At 39.9% G+C, this 27,736-nt stretch overlaps 1 protein-coding gene across 1 annotated transcript in view; it reads right to left on the reverse strand.

Moving 5' to 3' along the window:
- The window catches only part of ADAMTS16 (ADAM metallopeptidase with thrombospondin type 1 motif 16), a 155,363-nt gene that overhangs the window by 64,220 nt on the left and 63,407 nt on the right, over positions 1 to 27,736 (reverse strand). The window contains exons 10-17 of the mRNA XM_069540532.1: positions 26,797 to 26,950; positions 17,143 to 17,238; positions 12,018 to 12,166; positions 10,658 to 10,830; positions 8,707 to 8,837; positions 6,617 to 6,740; positions 5,963 to 6,207; positions 3,933 to 4,071 (exon numbers count right to left, since the gene is read on the reverse strand). Of these exons, the coding sequence (XP_069396633.1) occupies positions 3,933 to 4,071; positions 5,963 to 6,207; positions 6,617 to 6,740; positions 8,707 to 8,837; positions 10,658 to 10,830; positions 12,018 to 12,166; positions 17,143 to 17,238; positions 26,797 to 26,950 (1,211 nt within the window). The remainder of the gene's footprint in view (positions 1 to 3,932; positions 4,072 to 5,962; positions 6,208 to 6,616; positions 6,741 to 8,706; positions 8,838 to 10,657; positions 10,831 to 12,017; positions 12,167 to 17,142; positions 17,239 to 26,796; positions 26,951 to 27,736) is intronic.

Consider the following 27,736-nt stretch of genomic DNA (forward strand, 5'->3'; position numbering starts at 1 on the left):
AAAACTCAGTGTGGTGCCTTGCACACTTGAGGAAGAGTGTAAGTACTCAACGCCTTGGTTGAGCTGTACAGAGGTACCATGTTTCAATTAGCCTTAATGCTAATAGGTCACTAAAGACTTTTCCTATAAAGTAACAATTACATTGGTGTTTCATCATCCACTTCAGAAACAGAGAGAATTAGCAAAGGTCTCTACATTTTCCCCATGTGGCTTAAAGAAGTTTGACACCCACAAATGTTTGCTGACTGAACAGTGAATGGATGAATGAATGGTTTCATATCAACAAAATGAGGGCAAGGTTGCTAATAATTAATTTCATTTTTATTTTTTATTCCATTTTCTAAACCTAACCACTAAGCTAATTAAAGTTTAAGCCCTAAAAATATCTGTAGATGGTGAAGAGACCATTACTGGGAAAGCATGAAAGAGCCTGATTTACAAGCCAGTTTTAAGATTTGTCTGAGGAACTCTAATTGTGAAACAGATGAATAGTTCCATCTGAAAGATGATAATCCCCAGACATTGCATGATGCATATCAGATAAATTCAACATAACTATAAGCCACGTCTGAACAAGCCTCTTCATGAGTAAGTAAATCAGAGGTTTGAAATTTGTTACTATTTGAAATGCATTGAGCCGATTAAATCACAGAAGTAGATTTTAAAAAATTGCAGCATATGTAATTTTGAGAAATTTCTGATGCCTTTACACTGTCAACAAGAGTCTGGTGAAGTCATCACCATGTCTAAAAGCCCTTATCTTAGAGTAGGACATAATCGGCTAAGCTGGTTCCTATCCCCCCAAATACTCTTGGTTTAGCATCTCATTGTATGAGTCCTTGCACATCACCAATGCCCCAATGAGAGTCCGGTCAAGGCACGACTAAGCAGGATAACTGAAATAAAATCCCATGGTTATGTTGTAAAAGTGAGTGGAAAGGGAAAAAAAAAGAGCAGAGGAAGCTGACAGAAAAGAAGATGAGAGGCACTGTCAGGAAATCTTATTTTCTATAGAGAGACAGGCCCATTAGAACAGATAAGGAAATGGGATTATCCTTCCTTTACTGATGCCAGGTAATGTTTCTGGAATGAAACAAGAGGTGGGGGATTTCCCAGGTATCTTCTCCCAGTTCATTAATTCCCTAACTGGTTCCTTTAAAGAACCCCTTGTAGACATTAAGGTCACAAGAAGATAGCTAAGTAAAAGATGCTTCCAAGTTTCCAAATCCAGGTTATTGGGAGGTCTATGCAAGTGGAAATCTTCAAAATATAAAACATGCAGATAAAATGAAGCTAAGACCTGAACCCGATTTGGCTGCCTCTAGCCTCCATGGACTCTTTCGACTTTTAAGCCCTGTTGAGGGTTTCCACAAAGCCATGTAAGTGACAAGACATAGCAGCTGCTCAGTTAAATACAGCGAAGTGTTTCTAATTTTCCTCCTGTTTGTACAGAAAGTAAGATAATCCCTGGGGACACAAGAGAGGAAAGAGAGAGAGAAGGGAGGGTGAGGTTGTGCTTTTGTCCTTTTAGGAAAATATGGGAGGGTCCACTTCAATTCAAGCCCATGGGATTTCACAAGTGCTCACATGTGGCCTGGGAGGGGATGCTTTGATTAGGTGCTGAGTCCTGGGAGCGGTATGGCATGGGCATTACCACCGGAGGACTGAATGGAAGAGCCGCAGCCTACACAAGGTGATAAAGGATGGGTATCCCACAGTCCTTCTTGCTGTTGAATTGAGAAACCTTGATTTTCCATGAATTTTCCATCAAAATTAAAAACAAACACCCATTCTCTGACTCTATAACACACTTCTTTAGGCAAATGATTAGGGAATGGGTTTGGGGTTGATTTCCTCTAGAAACCTCAATGTAAAAATTAGTCCTTAGATGAAATTAGGAGATTTGCTAGTATGCTGACCATCCACTCGGTGTTTTTCAGGCTGCTGAGATGGGTAATTTGGTCGGTGCTGAGGAAACTGAGCATCCCTCTGCATGCCTGACTCTCAAAGGGAAGATGTGAGGGAAACTGTCCTAATGAAATACTCTCACGGGCCAGACATCTTTACAGGTTCTGCCACGTGGTTCATTACACTCCTTTCACCACATGAACATCGTCATGTCCTTACACAAATAGAAGGCTTTCTGATTTAATTATTATTTTAATCAAACACTGTTAGATAATCCTAAATAGGGGCAGATCAAATCAAGCATACCCAATATGGGCAAGAGAGTCGTAGGGGATGGTTATAAGAAAGAGGGAAGGGAAATAAGTAGGTTAACTTTCCCAGGTCACACACAGAGATGCCCAGAGTATGGCTCTGTTCTACTTTTTTTCTGAATGGAGTAAAACAGCAGCTCCTGTGGGTCCATCACCAGTGTAGGACATCCCATTTTTCTCTAGTTGCCTTTAGAGCCATTTGCTGCTAGCCTGCTGTACAGAAGGGGATTCTATTTCACCTTAGAAAGCTCTTAATGTCAGAATTTAAATATGACTTAAATATTTTGTTCTTAGTTTATAATGAGAAGAATTAATATATATTAAGTATCTAGTGTTAACGTTTCGGACTTATTTTTTGGTTAATCATTCAGTTTTCCTTTATTTTCTTCATCTCATTTATTTAGAGCAACTATAAAGAAGGCACGAGTTTACTTTTATTTTTTCCTTATTCATTATATTCTAAATTTGTACTATTCTCATTTGTGTACCATTATACTTAAATATATAGTACTGTCTGGATTAATTACTTAATTATTAAAAACTGGAATGCACAAAGCTGAAATCCATTTGTCCGAATGGAAACTTGTCTGTTTTTTAAAAATCAGAGAGAACTTAATATTTTGTTTCTAAGTTTGCACTATTTATTCTCCACCCTTTACCAGTTAGTGCATACTGGCTCTAAGCTAAAAATGTTCCTCTAGTGAACTAGCTTTATCAATTAATCACGGGCTTAAAATTCTTATGGTATTAAGATGATAAACCCATCTACCATCATGTGAAATTCTTCTCTCGACATGTTGTTTCTTGTCATTTTCACAGCAACTTTCATAAAATTCTTACATTTTCTGAGTGAATTTAAGTATATGACTTTACAGCAAAATTTTTTCCAGTAAATTTTTTGAACAAGACCATTTGATAAAAACCTCACTCTGTATCACTATAGTTTCCATGCAAGTTTCTATTTCTCATCATAAACATGAAATGTATAATAATTTGAGTGAATTCCATTTTAATAGTCTCAAATACGATTACTCTTTCAAAAATCTTAAATTAAATGAAAAGCAGAAACCAATTCACTAAACCTTAAGGCCACACGCTGACATAGATGAATTAGAGAAAACAGCTCAAGTCTTCAAGTAACACTCAGCAGCACTGCTCTCTACTCTGCCTCTAGAAAGGTCAGTACCTCCCTCAGGCAGAAACCCTGGTCTCCTAATCAGGACATGATGAGGACGAGGGCAGCGTGATGAGGACCAGGGCAGTGTGATGAGGACCAAGGCAGTGTGATGAGGACCAGGGCAGGGTGATGAGGACCACGGCAGGGTGATGAGGACCAGGGCAGAGTGATGAGGACCAGGGCAGAGTGATGAGGATGAGGGCAGTGTGATGAGGACCAGGGCAGCGTGATGAGGACCAGGGCAGAGTGATGAGGACCAGGGCAGGGTGATGAGGACCAGGGCAGGGTGATGAGGACCAGGGCAGCGTGATGAGGACCAGAGCAGGGTGATGAGGACCAGGGCAGTGTGATGAGGACCAGGGCAGAGTGATGAGGACCAGGGCAGGGTGATGAGGACCAGGGCAGTGTGATGAGGACCTGGGCAGAGTGATGAGGACCAGGGCAGTGTGATGAGGACCAGGGCAGTGTGCCCCATGGTCCTAAGGCACCTGGCACCTCTGTGCCTATCACCAGGACAGCCGTGGGAAGTGACCTACCCCCTCCACATGAGACGGAGCACTCGGAGCGGATGGTGGCCCACGTGTAGCTGGCCTGGGTGCTGAGCTTCTTCTCACCCCCCAACCGTGGCACAGAGTATTCCCAGGCAACGCCCGGGTTCCTTCCCTGAAACAGAAGCTATAAAAAAAGAAAGGGAAAAATACAATGAGTTAAATTAGAACCAATAAATAGAAGCTAATTTGTTTTAAACTACTTGAAACACCAGACATATCCATCAGAAGATGATTACAGTAATAAACTGTCCATCCTCCAAATTTTACATTAACTTTCTAAACAGGAATTAAACTAGACACAAGCACATCTATAAAATATATAGACATTTGGTTCTTTTGCCTTACATTTAGTGTTTCTTCCACAGCCTTTACCACCTAACAAGAGCATTTGGTTCTTTCCCTCCGTGTTACCGTGGGAGCCCCACCAATGCTCTCCATCTGAGCAAATCAGAAAATGATACCTAAAAAGCACCTTCACAATTCCTAGTGCGTTCCAAACCCCCAAGAACAGGTGAATGGATCTCATCCCTGCAGGATGAAGGCTAACTCTGAGTACTTCCTTCTGTGATGGGATGCAGAGGACTTTTGCCTACTGGCGTGTACTGTATGGCTCCAGGAGAAAAACGTCTTACTAGTAAAATCTCTCAGCTTGGGCACACCTGTGAGCAATGCTCAGCACATGGAATTGCATTTGGACTCTTCATCTCCTAGCTGGAAACGCGACCACATGGACAACTTACTTTTTCCTTTATAAAGGTATCGATCCCTTGACCTGGGTGAGAGGCTTTTCTGGAAACCTCACCATTAGCCTGTTAATAGAAATCCCATCTCTGAAGTTTGGAGTCTCACTGGTCCCTCATGGGAGGTTCCAGTGGATGAAGTCACTGAAGCTTCCCTAAACTCCCTGGCCCTACAGTTCCCTCCCTGACAACATAGCTCGAGTCTAGTTGGAGAAGATGCTTCAGGACAGGTATGAGCCCTGGACAGGTGGCCTCAATGTATGACCATTGAGCCACTCTGCCGCCTGACATCCTGAGCCTCTTGCATAGGAAACAGGTGCCCAACAAGCCTCAACTACCTTCAACCCTGACCGATCTCTCTTTCCTCATGGGTATTAAAGCTAAAAGCCTGAGATGGGGGGAGAGAAATAACCAAGGCAGAATTTCACAAGGCAGAAATTATAAAGGGGCGGAGGAGGCAGCTCCGGGTCAGGAGGGGCGATGGCAGTAGGACGTGTGGAGATGGGGTGTCTCCCAGGAGGATGCAAGGACTCCGGGATGGGGCTGCCAGGCCTGGAGAGCAGGTGGAGGGCCTGTGGATGGTTCACACCTGCACCCATAGGTGTGGGCTGAGGGGGCAACTTTTGAACCAGTCTTTTCTTTAAGTGTGCACAGAAATACAAAAAAAAGTAGGGAATTAGCGTGTCCACTGCCTGTTGCCACCACCTGCCCGGTCCCATGAGGACAAATTACATTGTTAGAAGATGCCCGTTTGTATGTCATGAGCCTCTGCCATCTGGGGTAGAGCACAGAGGGGCTTGCGTAGGGGGTGAGTGTGCAGTCCCCTGCCAGGCACTGGGCCCAGGTGGTGGGTTCTCATCTCACTCCCATTTCCACAAAACTCGGCAGAATGCTGGTCCCACCCAAACAGGCACACATAGAGCCACCCACAGTGGCTGCTTCTCAGAGCCACAGAGCTTACAGGAGAGAAGCAGATTTTTGTTAAAATCGACTGATCAAGATGCAAAAATGGGGACTGCATGATATGCGTAATTACAAATCTCATCCCACACCTAGAAATGAAAGGCGATCAAAACAAGTCCACTGGCCCATTTAGTCTATATATTGATTAGTTTTGTTTCTGAGACACTATCTAATTGAAAACAATTAGATGTAATATTTTTTGTGTGGATGTAATATTTTGTGTGGATGTAATATTTTTCCAGTAGCCTTGAACCTACAGAAACACCCTAAGACCTCAAATTCAAGCCCTGAGACCAAGAGGCTGGAACCTACCTCCACGATCAATGTTTCGTTGGTTGGCCCAGGGGAGGTTAAGCTCTCGGGCTCCCTGTAGGACCGTCTGTAGTCGAAGGCAGTTCCTGAAAACTTGTACCGGCCGGGCCAGTCCACTGTCCAGTGTCCATTCAGGTAGTATTTTTTGAGTGCATTTCGCACAGAAATGTAGGAGGTAGATACATTCATTTCATAGATGCGAATACTCCGGGCTCCAGAAGGAATGATGACCATCTGGTAATACTCTAGAGCAAAGGAGACAGGAAGGGGGAGGATGGGATGCTTCTCTCAGTACTGCCAAGGCAAATCCCTAAGCACCTGCTCTTCTCCATAACCAAACCCTGAGAATCAGAATTTGGAAACTGGAGATCTGTTTTGGCAATCCAGTTGCATGGGTCCTATAAATGAGGTTTTTTTAAATTTTTTTAATTGGAGCAGAGCTATTGTAATATTCACTGTGTCTAAAAACCGCTTGAATTCAAATACCCTAGCAACCACTTCCAGTCAAAACAGAAGGTTTGAGAAGCAAAGCAGGCAAGGAGTCTGTGTAGGGATCTCAGGACTCTGTCTGCACTACACCTCCCATCCTTCCCACCAGGTGGTTCCTTTCGCCCTTGGATCAGCCAGGCAGGCAGCTCCGGTGGGTGGACTCACGGTTGGCACGGTGCTGCTTGGCATAGAGGCCCTTGTGCGTTGTGCAGCTGGAGTTATTTCCCCGGCACACACCGCAGGAGTCTTCCACAGCATCGGATCCCAGCACATTGTCACACCCCACTCTCTGTGGGACCCACGAGGTCACGTGTCATTCATGAAAGACAAGACAACAGGGGCAAAGTCACAAACCTTTTCCCGTCGAGTTGAAAGTTTCACCAACACGGGAGAGTTAACAAATATTTATTGGATACCCAGTATGTGCACTGCGAGACTGTCAACTACGCTTCCATCCAAAGGAGGAGACCTTCGCATGGCAAACATACCCTGTCCTCTTTGGCGTTTTTACACGACTGTCCTACACTGAGCCCAGAATTAAACCTATCAGGTTGTCATGCTGGAGACGTGGGTAAATTTCAGACCGATATAAAGCACTTAGCACAAATGACAAGCAATGTGGCCTCACGAGTTTCCACTGGAATTCGCCTTGTGCTTTTTTGAATCGCCTTGTGCAGAGGCAAAGAAGGAACACAGGCCACAGGGCGATTATTCCCAGCAGTAAATTATGTAAAAGGCACATTTGGCTACTGTCTAGAATTTTAGCAGCTGTTTATATATTCTGTGATGCTTGCCAATTTTACATTTCCTAGCAAAGAATATAGGCTAGCTACGTAAAAAATCCATTCAGAAATGATGGATGAACTATAGTCCACAATCCCTCGTTTGAAATCCTAGGGCCAGATGCATTTCAGAACTCAAGAGGTTTTTGGATTGTGGGAAGGTAATTAACACATATATGATGTGAGAGTCCCTGCAGGGCTCCAGACAGCAACGATGTTTCTAAAATGCGCACATCTCTACAGTGAGTGGGATAAACATAACTGAAGATAGTCGTATCAATTCAAGACAGTTTTGCCACCAAATAAATTCAGGTCAGCTTATATTTTACAGTCAAATAAACTTTCCATTTCACACATCTTTGGATTTCAGAATTACAAATAAAGGATTGTGATACTGTATCATTAAGAATACATAAAAACAATGACATATTTAACAAATCAACTGATAATTAGACACAATGGGTGGACAGTTGAGCATTTTAAGGCTGAAAGAGATCCGAACAGAATCATTTAGTCTAATCTTCATGCATTCAAACGATTACACTGAGGGTCTGAGTGGATGATTCAACTTTACTGTGGTCATGGTCTACACCTTAAAGAAAATCAGACCTGGGACCAAGGTCTTTGGACTCCACTGAATACGAATATTGAGTAACTTCTTCACTGAAAAGCCCATTATTTACATGCAATGTATCTGACCATTGCATGTAACACCCTCCCTTTGTTTATAATAAAATTCTTCCTACATCTCACTTCTGTGCCTGGTAACAAGCTCAGGCGTTGCGTTCACTTAGCCGCCTATCTTTCCCAGCCTGTGCCCTGAGTCCCTCTCCAGCAGAAGTGAGGTTGCCGATTTCCCGAGACCCCTCGACAGCAGTGAAGCGGCCCCTGTCTCTGTGCTGTCCCTACCTTCATTGACTCTGGTGCCACTGCCTGGCTACTGCCGTCTGATTGGAAAGAGTCCAATCGTGTCCCCAGTCCCAGTGCCTTCCACAGGGACATGTGGATAAAAACCCCAAGTCCTCGCCCCCGCAGCAAATGGCCCTTTGCAAGCTTCTCCCCTTCACTCACCTCCTCAGCATCCCCCAGCTCCTGCCTGCCTCTGGGTACTCTGACCCCTGAACTGGTTCCTACCATCCCATGATTTCCTGTATCTCTGTGTTCCCCTCCCTGCTTCCCCAACACCCCTCGTCCCTTTCCCTTCCCTGAGGAACCCTACAAATCTCTTAGGTCCATATCTAAGAGAGAATCAGCTCCACCCTTCCCCCGGCCATGCTCTCTGCACACGCCTCCATTGCCACAAGCCACTGCCTGTCTCCATAGATGTTCATCTGGCTTTCTCTCCCTCTGGGCTGTGATTTGGAGGGAAAGGGTGTGTTTTAAATGTCTGGTCTCTCTAGCCCCTTACAGGATGCCTGGCATAAAGCAGACTGTTGGGAGATGTTTGTTGAATGAATGAATGATCATTATTACCTCACATATCCCATCTATACAAACATTACGGCTATCCTCCGAGCATGGAGTCCCATCTTTGACTTTATTTGACAAAGAAAAGAAGAAATCAAATCCTTCTGCGATACAGTAGAGTTTGCATAAGTCCTGATCTTAAAAAGAAATACACACACAAACACAAATAAGAAAGATACTTAAGCTCTGATCATTTTTTTTTGCTCTAAATTTTAGATAGACTATTTTTTTTCTTTTTTGCCCATAAAATAACTCCCACACAATAATACATTGCAAAGACATTTTTATAAATTGCCTCTTTAGGCTTGGTTTTTCCCCTTGAATTTTTTAAAATATTTTTTAAAGCTTCACTATTATTTTTTTCAACTGTGTCCTTTATCGGTCCTTGCTCCGTACACAGTGGTTGGCACATAGTAGGCATTCAATAAACATTTGTTGACTTGAACTACATTACTGTTCGCTTATTTTACTAGTATAGTTAATTACTCTTTCTAGAAATGCAAAAAGTCACTACTATTTTGTAGCAATACACAAAGTTCTTACCAATAAAGTGTAATAAAATACTCAAAATAATCACAAAATTTCTTAACAGCTAATGCATTTACTAAAATACATAGTATTTTTAAACTGATAAAGAGAATAACTTTTGGATGAAATCTCCAGAGAACATTGTTTTTTAAATAAATATAATGGATTGTCAAAAAACACTGATACATGGAGAATATAGGTCTCATTATCTACTACAGATTGGCAGATCAAGTGCATATACTCTCGGTGATCCACTTCAAGGATTTATGACTTATATGGCTAATACGAACTTTTGTAGAAACTTTTTTTTTCCCTTTTTTCTCTTCTTTGTAAAGAAGAGAACAGCTGATAATAAAAAATTATCTGCCTGAGGAGTTTTCACAGGCCCGAGACTCATGTACAAATATTTTCTTTATAGTGCAGGATAAGAACCCCAACTGAATAATTCTAAGAATCAAATTGAATATGTGTTTCCATGATTCACGAATTTATTTACTGCAGACTAGCAAAGCCAGAAACAGCACACAGATTTTTTGACTCCAATTTCGAAGTTCTTTCTACTATTTTCTCCTGTGCCTTTGTTTCTCACTGGCTTAATTTTTCTTAACGTTTACTTAATTTTAGGAGTAAAAACCCAACCAAAAATAGCTTTGTTTGAAACTGCTTAAATTTTCCTTCCAGAATTTGCTGAATCCATAAAACTCTCACCATGATAACATTATATATATTGGGATGGCAAAAGTTAAGCGCCCGATGAGATGGCCTAACTTACGTACTTCTCAAGTGTTTCTTGGGCAACACAGTACTCTCATTTTCAAAGAATGAGATGATTAGGGGTTCTTTGAATTTATCTTCAAATTATGCTACTTGAGCTACTGAGTTCAAGTTACTATGATCAGAAGGCCAGTACATATTTCTCTTCAACTGGAGAGTACAGTCTTATATATGGTACAAATAAACTTCCTGGTTTATAAGTTGTAGATCAAGACTTTCCAGATACGTAGTATATTATCTGATTTTCCAAAAGATGTGAATTTGCTTTCATTCTCTGACAATGATGAGTGTTCAATGGGTGACATACTCAACACCATATCCCCATCAACTACCATGATTTGTATTAAAAAAGAATTGATTCATTACCAATAAATCGTCTACTTTGAGTGCTTTATCACTTCTTTAAATATTTCATGGTATTTTGCACATGCTCTCTATCTTGTTTGCTTTTATTCTGAGCCCACAGCTGGTCAAGTTTAGATAAGGTGCCAGTGGCCTTCGGGCAGACAGAATCAAACTAGCAACAGGGAAAGAACCTGTGACGTTGCCCTAACAGCAATACTCAGTCTATCCGGATGCACACTATTGATCACATAGTTCTTTAAAGAGTAAAGAAGTCCGCAGCTGCCACCAGAAAGTGGGATTTGAGATTTACCTTCTACGTGGGTGTACGGCTTCCACTTGTAGTACCATCCTCGGAACCGTTTGCTATTGTACTCGGCACACTGCAGGGCACGGAAGTCGACACTGTTATGGGGACATTTCTGACTGTTGCAGAGCTTCAGAGTTCGCGTGGATCCCGCACAAAACTTCCCTCCATTCGATGGTCTGGAATGTATAGTGTCCAGTTAGAAACCTTGCCTTTGAATAGCTACTCACCCCTCCCTTGAAATGAGGCTTATTAGGGAGATGGAGCAGATAATGTTAAAGATTTAACATAGGAAACTGGTGACCATTAAGTAAAGATACTTACTGTCACCAGTTAAGAGAAGTGCATTCCTAAGAAGGCACTGGCATTTTCTTACATATTAATGATATGGGTAGTAGTTTCCTTTTCTATTGAGTGTGCAAATAATTGCAGCGTTGGTAGAACAGGTTAGAATTTGGGAAGTGAGTTTGCACGTATTTGCTCGTCTCCCTGTAGTGGGCAGGGTGAGCATCGTTGTTCTCCGAATTCCATAAAGGAGAGGATGACTACAGGAGGGCAGCTGGGAGAAAGCAGAACTGAGACTGAAATTCAACTACTTTGCTGTCCAGATGGCAACTTCTTTCCCCTACCAGCCTCCTTGTGACAAGGCGAGGACACCGGATGGGGACAGAACAAGCACTTGTCTTCCACTGGTTGGAAGAGACAGCAAACACCCCTCTCACCCCTTAGAATTCACGTGGACACACCAGCACAAGAGCACCCTGTCGATGAAGGGGACCAATCAGGTCTCATGCATTAAAGACAGGACTGAAATAAATCATTTTACTTAGTCTTAACATAAGTTAAACATATATAGGTGCAAAAGGAGAACTGAAAAACCCCTTCATTCCACTGCATTGGTGACTGCTTTTAACATCCTCATCGTCTACAGAAGACACACTGAGACCACATGTTGTGAAGGGAAATATATTTGATGAAAAACCAAGACTTTGGTTTTCTCACATGAAAAAATTGTTCTTACTGATACTTATTTATTGATTTGGGTTCTCTATACTTATGATTTATCTCCTTATTTTAGGCAGAACCTTGGTATTTCATGTAAGCATGGTTAAAATCCAGTTCTTGAATATCACTGTTGGCTCCGTTACTTTTGCTGTGGTCAGGTAGTTATAAGCACCTTAAATTATACCACAGAGACATCGTTGTACAAAAAATGCTTGAGTAAAAGGGCTTTCTGACTTAGCGTTCTTTTACAGTAATATGGGGAGTACAGAATTACTTTCACTGAGCTTATGTCTACATGCTGTTTGGAAAGTTCGTAGCAGAGAGATGGGTGTTGATGAGGAGGGAGGTCCAGTGCGCTCACCTGGGGTTGGTGCAGAGCCGGTCCCTGTGAGACACCCCTCCTCCGCAGGTCCTGGAGCAAGGAGACCAGGGAGACCAGTCTGACCAGTGGCCGTGGGTGGGCTTGGGGCCTTCGTCACCATATTTCACACACTGCCCTCCGCGGCACCACTGAAAATTAAAAACAAAACAAAACAGTGATCTGACTTGTGGGTAGTACATCACTACTGCAATGCTGAGCCGAGGGGAGTTTGGTCACATAGGCAGACATCAGCATCCCTACCCTCAGGTAGCACATAATAAACATACATTTCATGCAGCTTCTTTTCTTCTTTCCAGACCTAGTCTTGTTCTATACATCCACATAAAGGGAAGGTACAGAGCAAAATCATTTTCAAACTTCTGTCTGAGCTGCTGGAACCGAACACGTGTAGTTAAGTTGTGTTGCAGGAACACTCAGTCCAATTGTTCACCTCTCAGGTGTAGGAGCTCTAACCTTTCCTGGAAACAACGTGCTCTTCACCTCTCACTGTCGGAACAGACTGACTGTCAGGTAGAAAAATCCAGCTGGAGGTTCCATGTGGCTAAACACCTTGTCATTTCTGGCCGGTGCTCTGTGCTTTTGCTCCAAAGCACCTGGGCTGGGAGCCTGGAGGTTATAAGTGATGCATGTCAGAGGTCACACAGCTTTCTAAGGACACAAAATAACCCACACAGGGCTCCTCCTGTCCCTACGAGGCTGGAGATGCTATCAGCTCCCCTTTCTCCAGAGAAGCGTTCATAGATGTTAATTCTGCTAAAATCTACATGGTTTCTTCACTTCCACCACATGCAAAAACTACACAAGATCTAGCGTGAATTCAGTGGTGTTGGTTTTCCCACTGATGGACCCATTCACTGGGCACAATTGACATTCTGCCGGCAAAGCGTTGTGTAGGAGTCTATAAAAATAATAGTTTCAGAAGAGCAAATCCAACCTATCAATGTCGATATGATTGCTGAACTGTTTAAGGTTCCTTGCAGTACTTGGTGTCTACTGGATGAATTCTACTTGAGGGGCACAAAGTGCTGGGTTTTAAAGTCACTTGGATAATTCCTCTGTTGTGGTCATAGTTAAGCCAATAACTTGACTTAAAGTCTGAATGGAACCTATTTAGGTTAGATTGTTTCATTTTGCTTGGGATGTTTATGAATTACTTTAATAAAATTTGGTCTAGTTTTGTTTTAAAATTACAGAAAATTTTTATTTTTTTTTTAATTTAGAGTTTATCCTTTTATTTTTTTAATATAAGTAATTATATATAGACTGGTATTTCCTTTTCTTTCATAAATGACCCCATATTATCCACATCTTTTTCCATCCTGCTTTTTCATTTAACAATATGTTCTGTAGTTCATTCCACAGAAGAAGATAGACACGTCCCTCTTTCCTCTGTTGCAGTTACAAAACGCTCCATTAGGTATATTTCCAACGAGTCCCCTTCTGATGGACGTTTGCATCATTTCCAGGCTTTTGCTTTGATAATTATTGCTGCAATTAACAGTCTTACGAATGCATTTTTTTTGTTTTTGCCAGAGTATCCTTTTTTTTTTTTTTTTTGGTGGTACGCGGGCCTCTCACCGCTGTGGCCTCTCCCGTTGCGGTGCACAGGCTCCAGACGCGCAGGCTCAGCAGCCATGGCTCACGGGCCCAGCCGCTCCGCAGCATGTGGGATCTTCCCGGATCGGTGCACGAACCCGTGTCCCCTGCATCGGCAGGCGGACTCTCAACCACTACGCCACCAGGGAAGCCCCAGAGTATCCTTTTTTTAATTGAAGTATAGTTGATTTACAATGTTATGTTAGTTTCAGGTGTACAGCAAAGTGATTCAATTATACTTACATATATATCCATTTTTTTCAGATTATTTTCCCTTATAGGTTATTAAGAAATATTGAGTATAGTTTCATGTGTTATACAGTAGGTCCCTATTGGTTATCTATTTTGCATCCAGTAGTGTGTATATGTTAATCCTAAACTCCTAATTTACACCCCCCTTTCCCTTTGTTAACCATAAGTTTGTTTTCTATGTCTGTGGGTCTATTTATATTTTGTGCATAAGTAAGTTCATCTGTATCATTTTTTTAGATTCCACATATAAGCTATATCATATGATATTCATCCTTCTCTGGTTTACTGCACTTGTATGATAATCTCTAGGTCCATTCACATTGCTGCAAATGGCATTATTTCATTCTCTTTTTATGGCTGAATAGTATTCCATTGTATACATGTGCCACATCTTTATCCATTCCTCTCTCGATGGACATTTAGGTGGCTTCCATGTCCTGGCTACTGTGAATAGTGCTGCTATGAACATTGGGGTGCATGTATCTTTTCAAATTATGGTTTTCTCCGGATATAGGCCCAGGAGTATCCTTAAGTGACTATCCTTAAAAATTATTTAAGAAAACTTTTTGAGATTCTGAGGAGAAAGCACTACATCTTCTCCCAAGGAGGTTGGGGGGAATGCCTAGGTGCACGTAGACACACAAACACGGACATACATACATACAATTTGAGTCTAATTTCATGCAGATCACAGACCTGTGGAGCCAGTCAGTGGGGTGGTCGGGGGTAAGACCCTTGTGTGAAATGGACACATAAAATGTCTACTGAAGCACCAGTTGTATTTCTAAGAACAATCCCATGTTTATCACAATTTTACATTTTACCGATGGAGAGTGTGGCTTATGAAAGAGGCTTTATCTTGGACAGTGTGATGTCATGATAAGGCTCACACCCTGTTGTGATACTGTTCAAGGAATCCATTGTTACACTTAAACCCCGTACAGACAGGGCAGCAGCATAATGAGGCACAAGAACGTACACCGTTCTTGAGGTGAAAATGAGCCCCGCGTATCACTTCAACTAGGTGTGTGACCTGGGGCACTGACTCAGGTGCCCTGAGCCTGTCCGTCCTCCTGTGAACATCAGGGATGAGGGAAACCACCAGACTGGCTTGTTCCAAAGACCCAATGCAATGACACAGGCCAAGTGCCTCGGACCATTTGCAACGTAATCACAAAGTGAGAGATGGTTTAATTTTCTACTAGGGATCATTAAAGAACCGGAATCTGCTTCAGCATGCATACAGGCTGTGGTCCTGACCCCTGTTCTGGATTTCTCATGGCATGAGAGCAGAGAAACCGAGTGTCTTTTTCCTGGAAGAGTTCTTTGGTGTACAGTGGGGGGCTGCCCTAGGCTCACCGTCCAGGGTGCCTGTGACAATTCAATGTATATAATGTTCTTAGTATAGTGCTTGCCACTGAAAGACGCACTGACCACTCAGGTTCACCAGCATGCACACCCATGCAGAGCCTCAGCATTGGTAGCTGATGGAGGAAAATAGGTTCCCATCTAGGAGAAAGATGCACAGAAGCAGTACAGTTGTTGCCAGTTATCTATAGCCCATCCATTGTTCTGGAATATTCCAAAGTACTGAGATACTGACTTTTGGTAATGCATGCTTCTCAACCAATAAACCTCATGGACACTTGTGGACCAGTGATACAGGATGACACAACTAACACGAAAGGGGGCTTTTACATGAACTTCTGATGCTTGTCCCAGCATGGCCACTGGGCAGCCATTCAATCCTGGGCAGAACACTCACTGCTGTGTAATTTGTAGGCATCCAGTCCAGCTTAATGGGCTTTAATTCTTTTCAATACGAGGAAACACCAGGAAAAAAATATTTTAAAATACCAATGAAAACCAATTTAATTGCTTTTAAGGTAGATAGAACGTAACAGGAATATATGGGTGGCATCACAGCTGTAACTTCATCCAAGGAAAATAGTAGATTTTAAAGAAAGTAGGACACCTGGAGAACCACACCATACCTGTGTGAACCATCACCAAGGCAACAATGGAAGGGCTGCCAACCTTTCCATAAATAGGCATAATTTGGCAAACTATCAGATTTGCAAAATTTGGTCAGTTTTAGTCAGTTATGTGCAAAGAATCGTGATCACCTGCAGTTAATGTTCAGGTAAATTCCCTGGTATCCCGTGACGGTTGGTATTTCCACATTGCAGTACCTAAGCAAATCTATTTTCCCTTTCAAGAAACTAAAAGCATTTTAATTAGACATTTTTGTTATGGATTAATTTACTGCTGCCTACATCCCTAGAAGGATTTAAATATCAGTCTCACCCTGGGAAAGTCTGAAAATAAAGCATATTAACATGTGTAGGATGAATGGTCGCTGGGTGCTATTCTTAAGCAAATTTACTTCATTTCTCTTCATTTCCTCAGTCAGCTTTGCAATAATTCAACCCAAGAGCATTATGTTAGCATTGTGTCCTAATACTTTAAATCCTTTCTGTTTGTATTCACATTTAAATATGTTTATGGTATGATAGGTTTACTTCGGACTTTAAACATCCTGGATCAATGATATTCAGGCATAGATTTCTATTGTGTACTCATTAGCATCACTAAAAAGTTCAGATACATATGGATGAAAATGGTTACAGTGACAATTTGGTTCCAATATGTTTCTATCTTTATCAATAGTCTTTTATATTCTGAAAAAAAAATACAATCACAGTTTAAATCAAAAGGATTAAAAGATTACTCTTGAGTGTTAAGATAATTTATTTTTAAGTGTTAATGACAGAATTGTCATTGCCCCCCAGTTAGTAATAAACTTGCTGTCTTATGAATTTCTTCTTTTCCCCACTAGAGCACCTCTCTCATTTTCACAGGAGCAACAATAGGTCAGAAGGATCTATTCCACAGTCTTCAAGCTGATGCTTTGAGGCTTTAACAGAACTGCTGAATGCTGGTTCTTTATTTGATTAAAAGGTGGTCCAGAGTTTAACATTTTCCTTCATTAAACAGATTCAGCCATCACCTGTTGCCTGACATTTATGTCTATTTATTCCAGGCAGCTCATCAATTATATCATTGGAAAAGTATGAAGGGGAGTCCTCTTCATAGAATTAATATAAATTAAACACAATCTTTTGACATGGGTATAGATATGGACATATATATCAGAAGGATGGGCTTAAAAAATACCAAGGCAAGCAGAGGAAAGATGCATGGTTGAAAGACTGACATCTGAGTATGATGTATGTGCCTAAGATTAGCTTCTTACCCTGTCACGCCCACAAGTTGTGCCTTCTGCCGCTGGCATAAATTTAGTCTCACATTTCCTCCCAATCCGGTGGCACCACAGGGCTTTACAGATATCCTAAAGGAGGAAAAAAGGTCATCAGTATTACAAATGATCCATACGACTCTGAAAAAATATCATTGAAAAATTTAAGGGGAAAACAACTGATATAAATTGAAAGCTGACATCTACTTAGGAGTAGGTGCATATGATAGTGAGGACCTAGAAGACTCATGTTCTAGACTTGCTTCAACTTAATTCTATCCCTGAAGCTCTATTTATTTATATTTATTCATCCTACATTTAACAAAATTACACTTTCTAAATTAATAAAAGTAAAATATGCTTAATCCAGGCACGGAAGAAAACTGTGAAATATTAAAATTAAAAAACCCAGTAAAACCTAACATTTTATAATTCATTCTTCATCCTCCCTTTCACTAACTTCTCCTTGTCCATCCCTCTATTCAGTTATCCATTCATCCACCCACCCACTCATCCACCATCCCCACGTCTTCAGTGAAGTCTTAGAATATGCCAGTTATCTTACTAGGCAGGAGGTTCCATAAGAAATATGACCTGACCTACCCTCTCAAGAATGGTCTTAGCGGGATATATTAGCTGTAAATCACCATGTGGTGCACATGGGAAGAGATGCCCCTACAAGGGGAAGAACACAGTGCAGGGTGGGCTTGCCAGGAGAAAAGGGCTTTGCCTGGAGGACCCAGGGAAGAAGTCAGAGAAGATGGACATCTGAGCCAACTATTGAGCTCAAGGATGGCACATTCAAGGGAAAAGGAATGAAGGGTTCGTGCAAAGGAAGATGACAAAGAAGAAAGACGTGTGCAGAGGAAGGAAAGCCCACATGGCTGATTTGTCAATAAAATAAAACAAGATCTGAGATTTATACACAATAAAGGCCTCTCCAAGTATAAGGAATTATTTTTACTTCTATATCCTTTTGAGCCCAAAGGAACACCTTAGTGAAGGGCAGTCAGCAGTGGGACTCATGAAATGATGGGACCTTCAGGAATGCTGGTGGTAGCTTCAACTGCACCCGACGGAAACATTTCTTAAATTATCTGCACAACTGTTCTGAACATTTGAACAAGTGCTGCACTATTTCCCAAGTCATTTAATAGCTGCATCTACTGGGGTTTTTGTGTTATAAAGAAAATGCAACACAGCAAAACTTCCATCTAATATTGCTTGAAAGATGGCATTTCACGGCACTTGTGCCTTTATTTTCTGTTTCAGTGATGCTAGAGATGTGCTCACAGGAGACTTTCTGCATTGTGTGAGTGAACTCTTGAAGGATTTCTCTTTTAATAATCCATATTAATTTTACCTTCATAAAACTAATTCTCAAATCTCCTTTATAAATGTACTTGTTATATATTTAAAAGTTAAGGAATTTGTTAAAGGCACTGCCTTATATTTTTTTCCACTTGTATCTCTCTCACTAATAAGACAGCTTTTCAGAGCATGGACTGTGAAGAAGCAAACGCTCAATGTTTTAATTTTGATATCAACTAATTGCTTTTATTTCATAAATATGAATATTTTATATTTCATTCATAGTAACCTCTTAAGATTACAATCACTGTACCACTAAACTTCATTTTCTTGGAAGTCCTCCAGAATCATTAAGTGCTATGGGGCAAATGTGTCACGCTGGTGGTTAGTGCTTTCCTGGCTCTCATGACATCAATTAGCATGCTGTGCTGGGAACCTCTCTTCTTGCCCAGAACGGTGGTTAGAGATCAGACTCATAAGAGGACCACAAGGCATCCATAAAAGCAGGGGCCTGGGCATCTGTAAGTCTCCAAAGAGACAACTGGGAAGCTCTGTTTGCTTCCCGGGATGACATCGTGACAGAAATCAGGATATAAATAAAGCTCCCTTGAAACCTGAACTTGTGGACCCTGGCTTAATATCTGGGTGGAAATATGGTGGATCAAAGCCAGAATCCAGACAGTGGTGCAGGGTAGGCATACCTGCCCGTGAGTGCTGGTTCAGAGACCTACTGATTTAGGTGGCTGGGTGTGCACACACACAAACAGATGAACACACGGATGGATGAGTGAATGATGAGTGAATGGTGGATGTGACAGAGATACCTGCTCCTGTTGTTGGGTCAGCAGGGGACGGACACAGTGGTCCAAGGCTTCCGAGAAGGTAAACCTGTCTGGTGTGAATTGGGCATGGCAAACCTGGGCAGGCAGAGTCCCGGTATCCTCCCTGAATGCAACCACCCATCGACTTGTCCTGGAGACTGAATGAAGCATCATAGGTAGGTAATGTGCCCAACTCAGGGCCTGGCAACTAACAGGCACCAAACTCATGTCAGTGTCCTTTCTCACTTCAAAGGTGTGAGGAGATGTGAGCTCAATCCCAGCCCCCAGCCTGGGTTCATGGCTGTGGCCTGAGGGAGCCAGTGGTACTAAGTCTGGAGGCAGTTTCAGGGATGATGCAAGATGATAAAATAAATGGTGTTTTAAAATGCTAAATTATTTTTATGTATTTGTCACCAATACCTGGAACAGTGTTTAGTACCTGGCTGGCTTTCAATAAATGCTTTCTGAGTTGAACATCTGTTAGTTTGTTTCTATGGAAACCTTGGACAGAATGAGCAGGAACATTTTTAGTGTAAAATGAAATGAATAGTGATCAGTGAATTGTGATCATAAAAGCTTCTAAGATGACTTAAGAGGGTGACATTATGATATGAAAACACTACACCTAGACTACTATTCAAAGGATTTTCATAATATTCTTACATTGTAGTCTGGGGGAACATTTTGCAGACTAAAGAAATATGGATGGAAGATACTATTGAAGGCAATAGTTTTTAAGTTTTCTAAGTAAGAAGCTCTCAAGTATAGGATGCTGGTGACAGCTCACCACTAAAGCATGTGACTGTAACTCAGTCTGTGCCCAGCTTATGCCATCTGTGTATTTCAGCCTCATTCTGGAAGCTGCTCAATTCCCAATTCCAGGCCTCCAGGCAGAAATAAATCAGAGTTACAAGAGCCTTGAAATATATAATTCATGTTACTGTGTTCCAACATGTCAAAAAGGATTTGAGACTTTGGTGCCCTATAGATGTAACTGCTGGTCATTTAATAAAAATGTGACATTCCATCCTGGAAAACAAATAAAAATTCTAGTACCTCAAACAATGTTTACTTTATTATATAAACATCCAAAAAACGATTACTTCCTCTCAGTTTTATCACACTTTGACCTAACTGCTAACTTCTGGACATAATGTACAATGGTTGTATTAAATTCTGCTTTATGGTTGTAGGTCATTACATTCTTAATAAAACTTCAGGGTCCTCTTGGAACAATGACCCTATTAAATCATGGTTCTAGGGCCAAGAAGTTGGAATGCAATATCTGCTGGATTGGAGGGTGGGTTCCCAATTTACCAACAGTACCCAGGACACTAAGGTGATCAAATTTCAAAGTAATTCTGGCAACTTGCATCTCAGACTGCAGGGTCAGGCCACCAAGCAATGCTGACAAAGCAGAATAGGAACTTGATAAAGACACAATGTTTAAAATAACTAATACTTGACTTAAGAAGAAGAAAGTTGAGGACCATGTACAGAGTTCACGCTTGCTTTTATCTTTGCTGCTAAGGAATACTGTACTCTCTTTAATGAAGGCTCTCTCACTTGCTATTCCTTCCCGTATTTAAGAGCTACGTTCACAATGACTTATTTTGATAATACTGACTTAGTTAAGTTTAACGTCGCAACTTAATGCCCCAAATAAATCAAACATTTTCAGATGACTGTGTTGGATTTATTGTGGCATTTCCATACTGTGAATAGAATGCCACCAGATTAGTTTTCTCAAACTGTCAGTATAAGACTTTCCAAAAACACAAACTAAAAATGCATATACAAATGATGTTATAATAGGATATATAATTTATTGTAATTATTTGTTTTTCAAGCAGTGGTGTGCTTTTATCACTAATTTTGATTATCAACAAGTCATCAGTGGACAGAGAAAGCCATGGCCATACATGTGTGTGGATTTATAAACAAGTATGTAAACACCCACACATATACATCAAATACACATCTATTTATCCAAAAGAAGAATGCATATGCATTCGCGTTATCTCTTAACTTTCCAAACTAAATGGCACGTGGTACTTAAAAAAGGTTCAACCCTGTCTAAAACATCATCCATCCATCTATCACCCTTCCCAGCAAGGTCTTACTGAATGGGCCATAAGTGCCAAGTGCTGGTTGAGGCATTGGGTAGTTTCCTTGTTATTTATTATTTTATATTCTTCAGTCAGAAAAGGGAATAAGCTCACAATATTGACTTTAATGGGTATTTTTCAAAAGGTATTTTCTCTACTGTTCATGGTGAAGTAACTGGTACCACACTTACTTTTCTACATGCAAAAACTATAAAACTGGACAAAATGTATTGGTCAGTTGTTTCAGACTCTTGCAACAAGCAACACAGTACATGGTCCTCAAGAGAAGGGAATTTGTAAGGTGGGCATCACCTTTGCCCAGCTCTCTCTCTGGGAACACTTTGCTGGCCACGGTGCAAAGACATGGTTCCCATGAAGACAACAGCAGTCTCACTGAATGGAGGGTGCATAGATCAGAGTTGGGGCTGCAGAAGTAGCTAGAATTTGTGGGAATGGGACCAGAAAGGAGAAAGCTGCATTGAGTAGGGAGCACCAGAGGTCTCCATGAGGATTTTCTGCAGGTCCTTATCTGGTGAGTGAATGGTTGATGCACAGGATGAGACTCCAAGTGGCCTGGAAGAGGGCAACAGCTTTAGGTCGAAAGCTGATAAGGGCTAGAAGACAGAGATGCACAATGCTAGGAGACAGCAGTGTTCTGGCCACATAAAGTGGAGAGACTTCAGTAAGCATCCCGGGCGTCCATGTCTCATGAGTAAGAACCACAAACTAGAGTACAGGACATACCCTAGGGCTAAGGAAAAACCAGAATAGATGAGCCCTAAGGAAGAGTAAAACAAGCCTCAGGGGATCAAAAGGATTCACCTATTATAATAACATAATATAAATACATGCAACATAAAATAACAATATGTTACAATATATAATTGTAACATATGTAATATGTTATAAATATATTTTAAAAATGGACATAATAAGTGAACAAATGGGACATTCCCTAAAAAAAATATAGACTATAAAAAAAGAACCAAATAGTAATTCTGGAACTGAAACTTAAAATAACCCAAATGCATAGCTTGCTGAATTGTCTAAACAAATGATTAGAAATGTTAGAAGAAAGATACAAATGATCACAAACATTTTATCAGAAACAGCTGAGTCCAAATGAAAATGGAATTATATCTTTAAAGTGTCTAAAGGAAAAAAAAAGAATAAACTATTTAGAATTCTGTACTCAGAAAAAGTGTTCTTCAAAACTGAGGGTGAGTTAATGACATTTGCAGATAGAGAAAACCTGACGTACTTTGTGGCCACAGATTGTGTTACAAGAAATGTTAAAGGAAGTTTCTCATCCCCTAAGGAAATGATATAATTTGAAACTGATCTATAAGAAAGCATAAATAATAAATGGCAAACATGTGGGTAAATATAAAAGATGACCCTATTTTATTTTAAAGCAACACATTATTTTAAAACAAAAATTTTAATATTGTGTTGTGTGGTTTACAGCATGCATAGAAATAAAATACACGATGACAATAGTACATACTGTGAAAGAGGGATACATGGACTTATTTGTCATAAGGATCCTCCTGCATTTTGCATAAAGTGATATGATGCTAATTCTATGTAGGTTGTAAATTAAAGATGCAGCTGTAATCTCTAGAGTAACCACTAAAAATACAAGAAAATATAGCTAAAAAGCAAATTGATGCAAACATAGAATTTTTAAAAGCATGTTTAATCCAAAAGAAAACAAACAAAAAGGAAGAGAACAATAGGAAACAAATAGCAAAATAGTAGACTTAAATCCACTATGTCAATAATTACATTAAATATAAATGGATTAAACATCCCAGTGGAAGGCTATAGATTGTTCAACTGGATAGAAAAGCAATGCCAAACTAAAGGATGTTATGACAGACATATTTTATATAAAAACACAGATAAATGGAAAGTAAAAGGGTGGGGAAAGATATCATGCAAAGAGTATTCTTAAATAAGCTGATGTGGCTATATTAACATAAGATGAAGTACAATTCAAGGGAAAGTAACATTATCAACAATAAAATAAAGTTATTATATATTAATGAGAGAGTCAGGAAGACATAAAATTCCTAAATGTGTATGCACCTAAATACCCAGCTTCAAAATATACAAAGCAAAAACTAATAGAACTAATGGGACAAATAGAAATATATATAATCTTTGTTAGAGACTTTAACACTCATATCTATTAAATTATTAAATTGTTACATAACAAGTACCAAATATTGCAGAGGATATAGAAGCTATAAACAATATTATCAGAAAAACTAACAAACTAGATATATCTAGAACTCTATACCTGACCACTGCAGAATTCACAATTCTTTCAAGTGGCCATAGAATGTTCACCAGGGTAGACCAAATGCTGAGCTATGAAATATGTTTCAATAAATTTCAAAAGTATACTTATAGGGTATATTCTCTGATAAAATTGAACAAAATTAGAAATCAAAATTAATAAGCTGTCTAGAAAATCACCAATTATTTGGTAGTTAAATAGTATACTCCTAAATAATGCATGGGTTAAAGAAGAAATCGCCACTTAAATTAGAAAATATTTCATAGCTAATAATATTAAAGATTCAACATCTAAAAATGTTCAGGATATATGTTAATAATGCTGCTGAGAAAAAGAAATTACTAGCTTTAATTATATTTAAATGGTTATATTAGAAAAGAAGAAATTTTTAAGTAAGTGATCCAAGTTTATCCCATAAACAGCAAGGAAAAGAAAGTCACATTAAGCCTTAGTATGTAATAAAGACAAAACAGACATTAATGAAATAGAAAAGAACCCAACAAATATTTCCATTAAAAATTAATAAAGATAAATACTGATGTTTTGAAAGGACTATTCAACTGATAATCTTCTAGTTAGATTGACCAAGAAAAAGCGATAAAGAAACACATGTTATCATTATTAGGAATGGAAGAGGAAATGTCACTATAGACCTTTCAGTCATTCGAGGGATAAATGAGAATATTACAAACAAATTTTGGTAACCCCCCTCCCCCCCCAAAAAAAAACAGGTAAAACAAACAAACAAAATCATTGGAAAAGGACTCTTTCTGTGTCATTTTTTGATGTTTAATTTTTTTTCCAATGAATCTGATCAGTCTAGATAGGAATTTCTTCTGCATAATCCTACATGTGTTAGTGTAGTTGAATTAGTGATTACAAAAACCTTCCCACAGATAGGATTCACTGGTAAGTTCTAATAAAACTTTAAGGAAGAAACAATAGCAATTTTATTGCAAGCTCTTCAAGAAAGCAAAGGAGTAGGGAGCACTTTCAAATCATTTTTTGAGGGCAGCATAACCCTGATATAAATTCTTGAATGGTAATTTTAAGAAAAAAAAATTCTAAATTATACTATTCAAGAACACAGATATAGGGCTTACTGGTAGACACAGTGGCTGAGAATCTGCCTGCCAATGCAGGGGACACGGGTTCGAGCCCTGGTCTGGGAAGATCCCACGTGCCGCGGAGCAACTGGGCCCATGAGCCACAACTACTGAGCCTGCGCGTCTGGAGCCTGTGCTCCACAACTAGAGAGGCCGCAACTGCGAGAGGCCCACGCACCGTGATGAAGAGTGGCCCCCGCTCGCCACAACTAGAAAAAGCCCTCGCACAGAAACGGAGACCCAACACAGCCAAAAATAAATAAATTAATAAATAAATTAATTTACTAAAAAAAAGAACACAGATATAAAAATCCTGAACAAAATATTCTCAAATCAAATCAACAAAATATAAAAATGAATAATAGATTATGACCAAGTAAAGCTACCCTAGGAATATAGGTTGGTTTAACATTCAAAAATCAATGAAAAATAATTTTAAACCCTTCAGTACAATTCACTACATTAATAGAATAAAGGAGAAAAATACATTTGTATCAATAGATGCAGAAAAAAAAGTATTATAAAAGTCAGCATAAGTTTGTGATAAAATCTCTTACCAATATAGGACCAGGAGGGAACTTTTTCAACTTGATAATAGGTAACTATGTAAAACTGAAAGCATCATATTTAATGGCAAAATGTGAAACTTTACTTGGCAATTATGAAGTTCCAGAATAAGCAACGTGAAAGTACAGTGACAAATCAGAACAATGGTTGCTTACTGGGGTGGGAAGGGAATTGAATGGAAGGGGGCAAAAGGGAACATTCTAGATTTATGCTGGTAACATGGGGGAATACATTTGTTAAAACCCAATTGTACACCTATAAGAAATACATTTCCCTGCAGGTAAATATTTCCTCAGTAATAAAAAGACCTGCTGCATTTAACTTCTTATTTCCTGTATTTTCCAAACGGCACTAGTTTACCACGGAGGAAACTCTATGGTCACAGCAAAATAATGTGAAAACCAGCAGTATGATGTAGAACATTCCATCTTTGAAAGAAAAATTTTATGTTCCTTTTCCTTAGCAAACAGGAGAGTGACACGCAAAAAATTCTCAGGGATTTCACATATTCTGCCAATGAAAAGGCAACATTGGGAATATATGCTGATGCTGACTGGTTTATTATTCTTGTTCCCAGCTGAGATTACCCAGCTGAGGAGATAAGAATCCAGTTCTGGCACATGGCTGCAATTGACTTTTAGGGGGAGATCTACTTTAGTTTTGAAGAAAGAAGATTATCACATTAGATTGAAATTGGGAATATTCCCAGTGCATTCTGAAATGTTGGAGGTTTCTGGAAGACTATATATTTTTGTCTATTTTTCTCTTGATTTCATTATAAACTAGAATAAAAGAAACCTCAAAAATAGTTAATTTCATTTAATTTATGGGTAGCTTTCCTAGTGGTTTAGTAGGGCAAGCTGTGAAATCTCGATTTTCCCTTGTCTAGCGAGAGCACATGTCTCTGTGTTATATGAGGAATTTATATGAGGAAACCAGTCTTCTGGTGTCCCTGGGGTCAATGGAGTTCTATGAAAGACTTCTCTAGAAACACTTAATTTGAGGAATTTAATAATCAGAAGTCCGAGATAGGCTACTGCTTTCTAGTAAATTTTGTCTATATCTGAGGAAGGTAAGGGGGTGGGGGAGACATTGTTTCTTAAATACCATTTGAAAGGAATGCAGTGTATTAATTTGCCATCTTACACCAACCAAGAGTTCTTGCTGAGCTCCCACATGATAAATCAGAAAGAAAGAACTGACCCAACAGGCCAAGTGAGTACTTGAGAGGAAACTGATCCCCACAACAGTATCCACTGTCATTTTCTTTGCCAGTAAAACATGTGTTTCCTGTTATATAGGACCAGCCCTAACATACAGGATTTGACATTTGGTAGGTACCCAATAAACGCAGAATACATCAATGTCAGCTTCACTGAATAAAACGGTTTTATGAAGAATTCTACATTGAACATCTGCCAGCAGTCACTTGCCTTTTTAAAATCCAGCATGCAGAGCTTGGCTTTCTCTCCAAATTGCCACTTGCACTGTGTGTTTGCATCGTATAACTCTCCCGGCAGCTTCTCGGGATACTTGTATTCCTTCCCAGGCTTTGGCTGATCCGCAAGGCATGTAGCTTGGGCAGTGCTAAAACAGAGGAACTGCTGGTGATGCCGGAAATTACCAAAGATGTAACTTCAATCACGTAATTCAATGATTGAATTACATGTAATTACACGTAATTCAATCATGCCTTTCCTTTCTCATGCAATTTTACCACATGTCTTGTATAAAGAAGAGGGGACATTTTTCTCCTGAGGTCCAATATAACATTTATCTTAATTCTCTTAAAATACAGAGGCCACATTTTCTGAAATTGTTCATAATATGTTTCACCTTTTCCAGGGAGGCAATTTGTTCTTCATAGGATTTCTTAAACCTATCATGGGGAGAGTGAAATGGGATAATACAACCAGATGTTCGATGTGAGGAGCTCCTATAACAGACACCTTGAAAAGTACACTTCTTGCCAGGAACAATAAAAAGATGAAATGAGCACTGTAAACAGCAAAACACAATCAGCCAATTTCAAAGGCTGGAATTTTCTTTCTTTCTTCCGTCCTTCCTTCCTTTCCTGCACAATAGCTTCCAGCTTCCACATGGAGCATTGCAATGATTTCCACCAGAAATGCTCTATACGCAGGCTGATTTCTGACTAGATTCCAAAATCAAGAAGAAAATTAATTCTCCTTAAGTTCCCTAGAAGATGGACTAAAGGCCAACTAATGATTTCTTCCTCTACAAATAGGGTATCCTCTTCCCTACCAGAGACAGGCTTTGGTATAAATTTTGCATTCGGAGGGAGGGGAAACAAGTGTTTGCAAATAGCAACTAAATCTTATTTATAAATTTCAATAAGCAAAAACAAACAAA

This window comes from Delphinus delphis, chromosome 3, assembly GCF_949987515.2.
Source record: "Delphinus delphis chromosome 3, mDelDel1.2, whole genome shotgun sequence".
Lineage (NCBI taxonomy): Eukaryota > Metazoa > Chordata > Mammalia > Artiodactyla > Delphinidae > Delphinus > Delphinus delphis.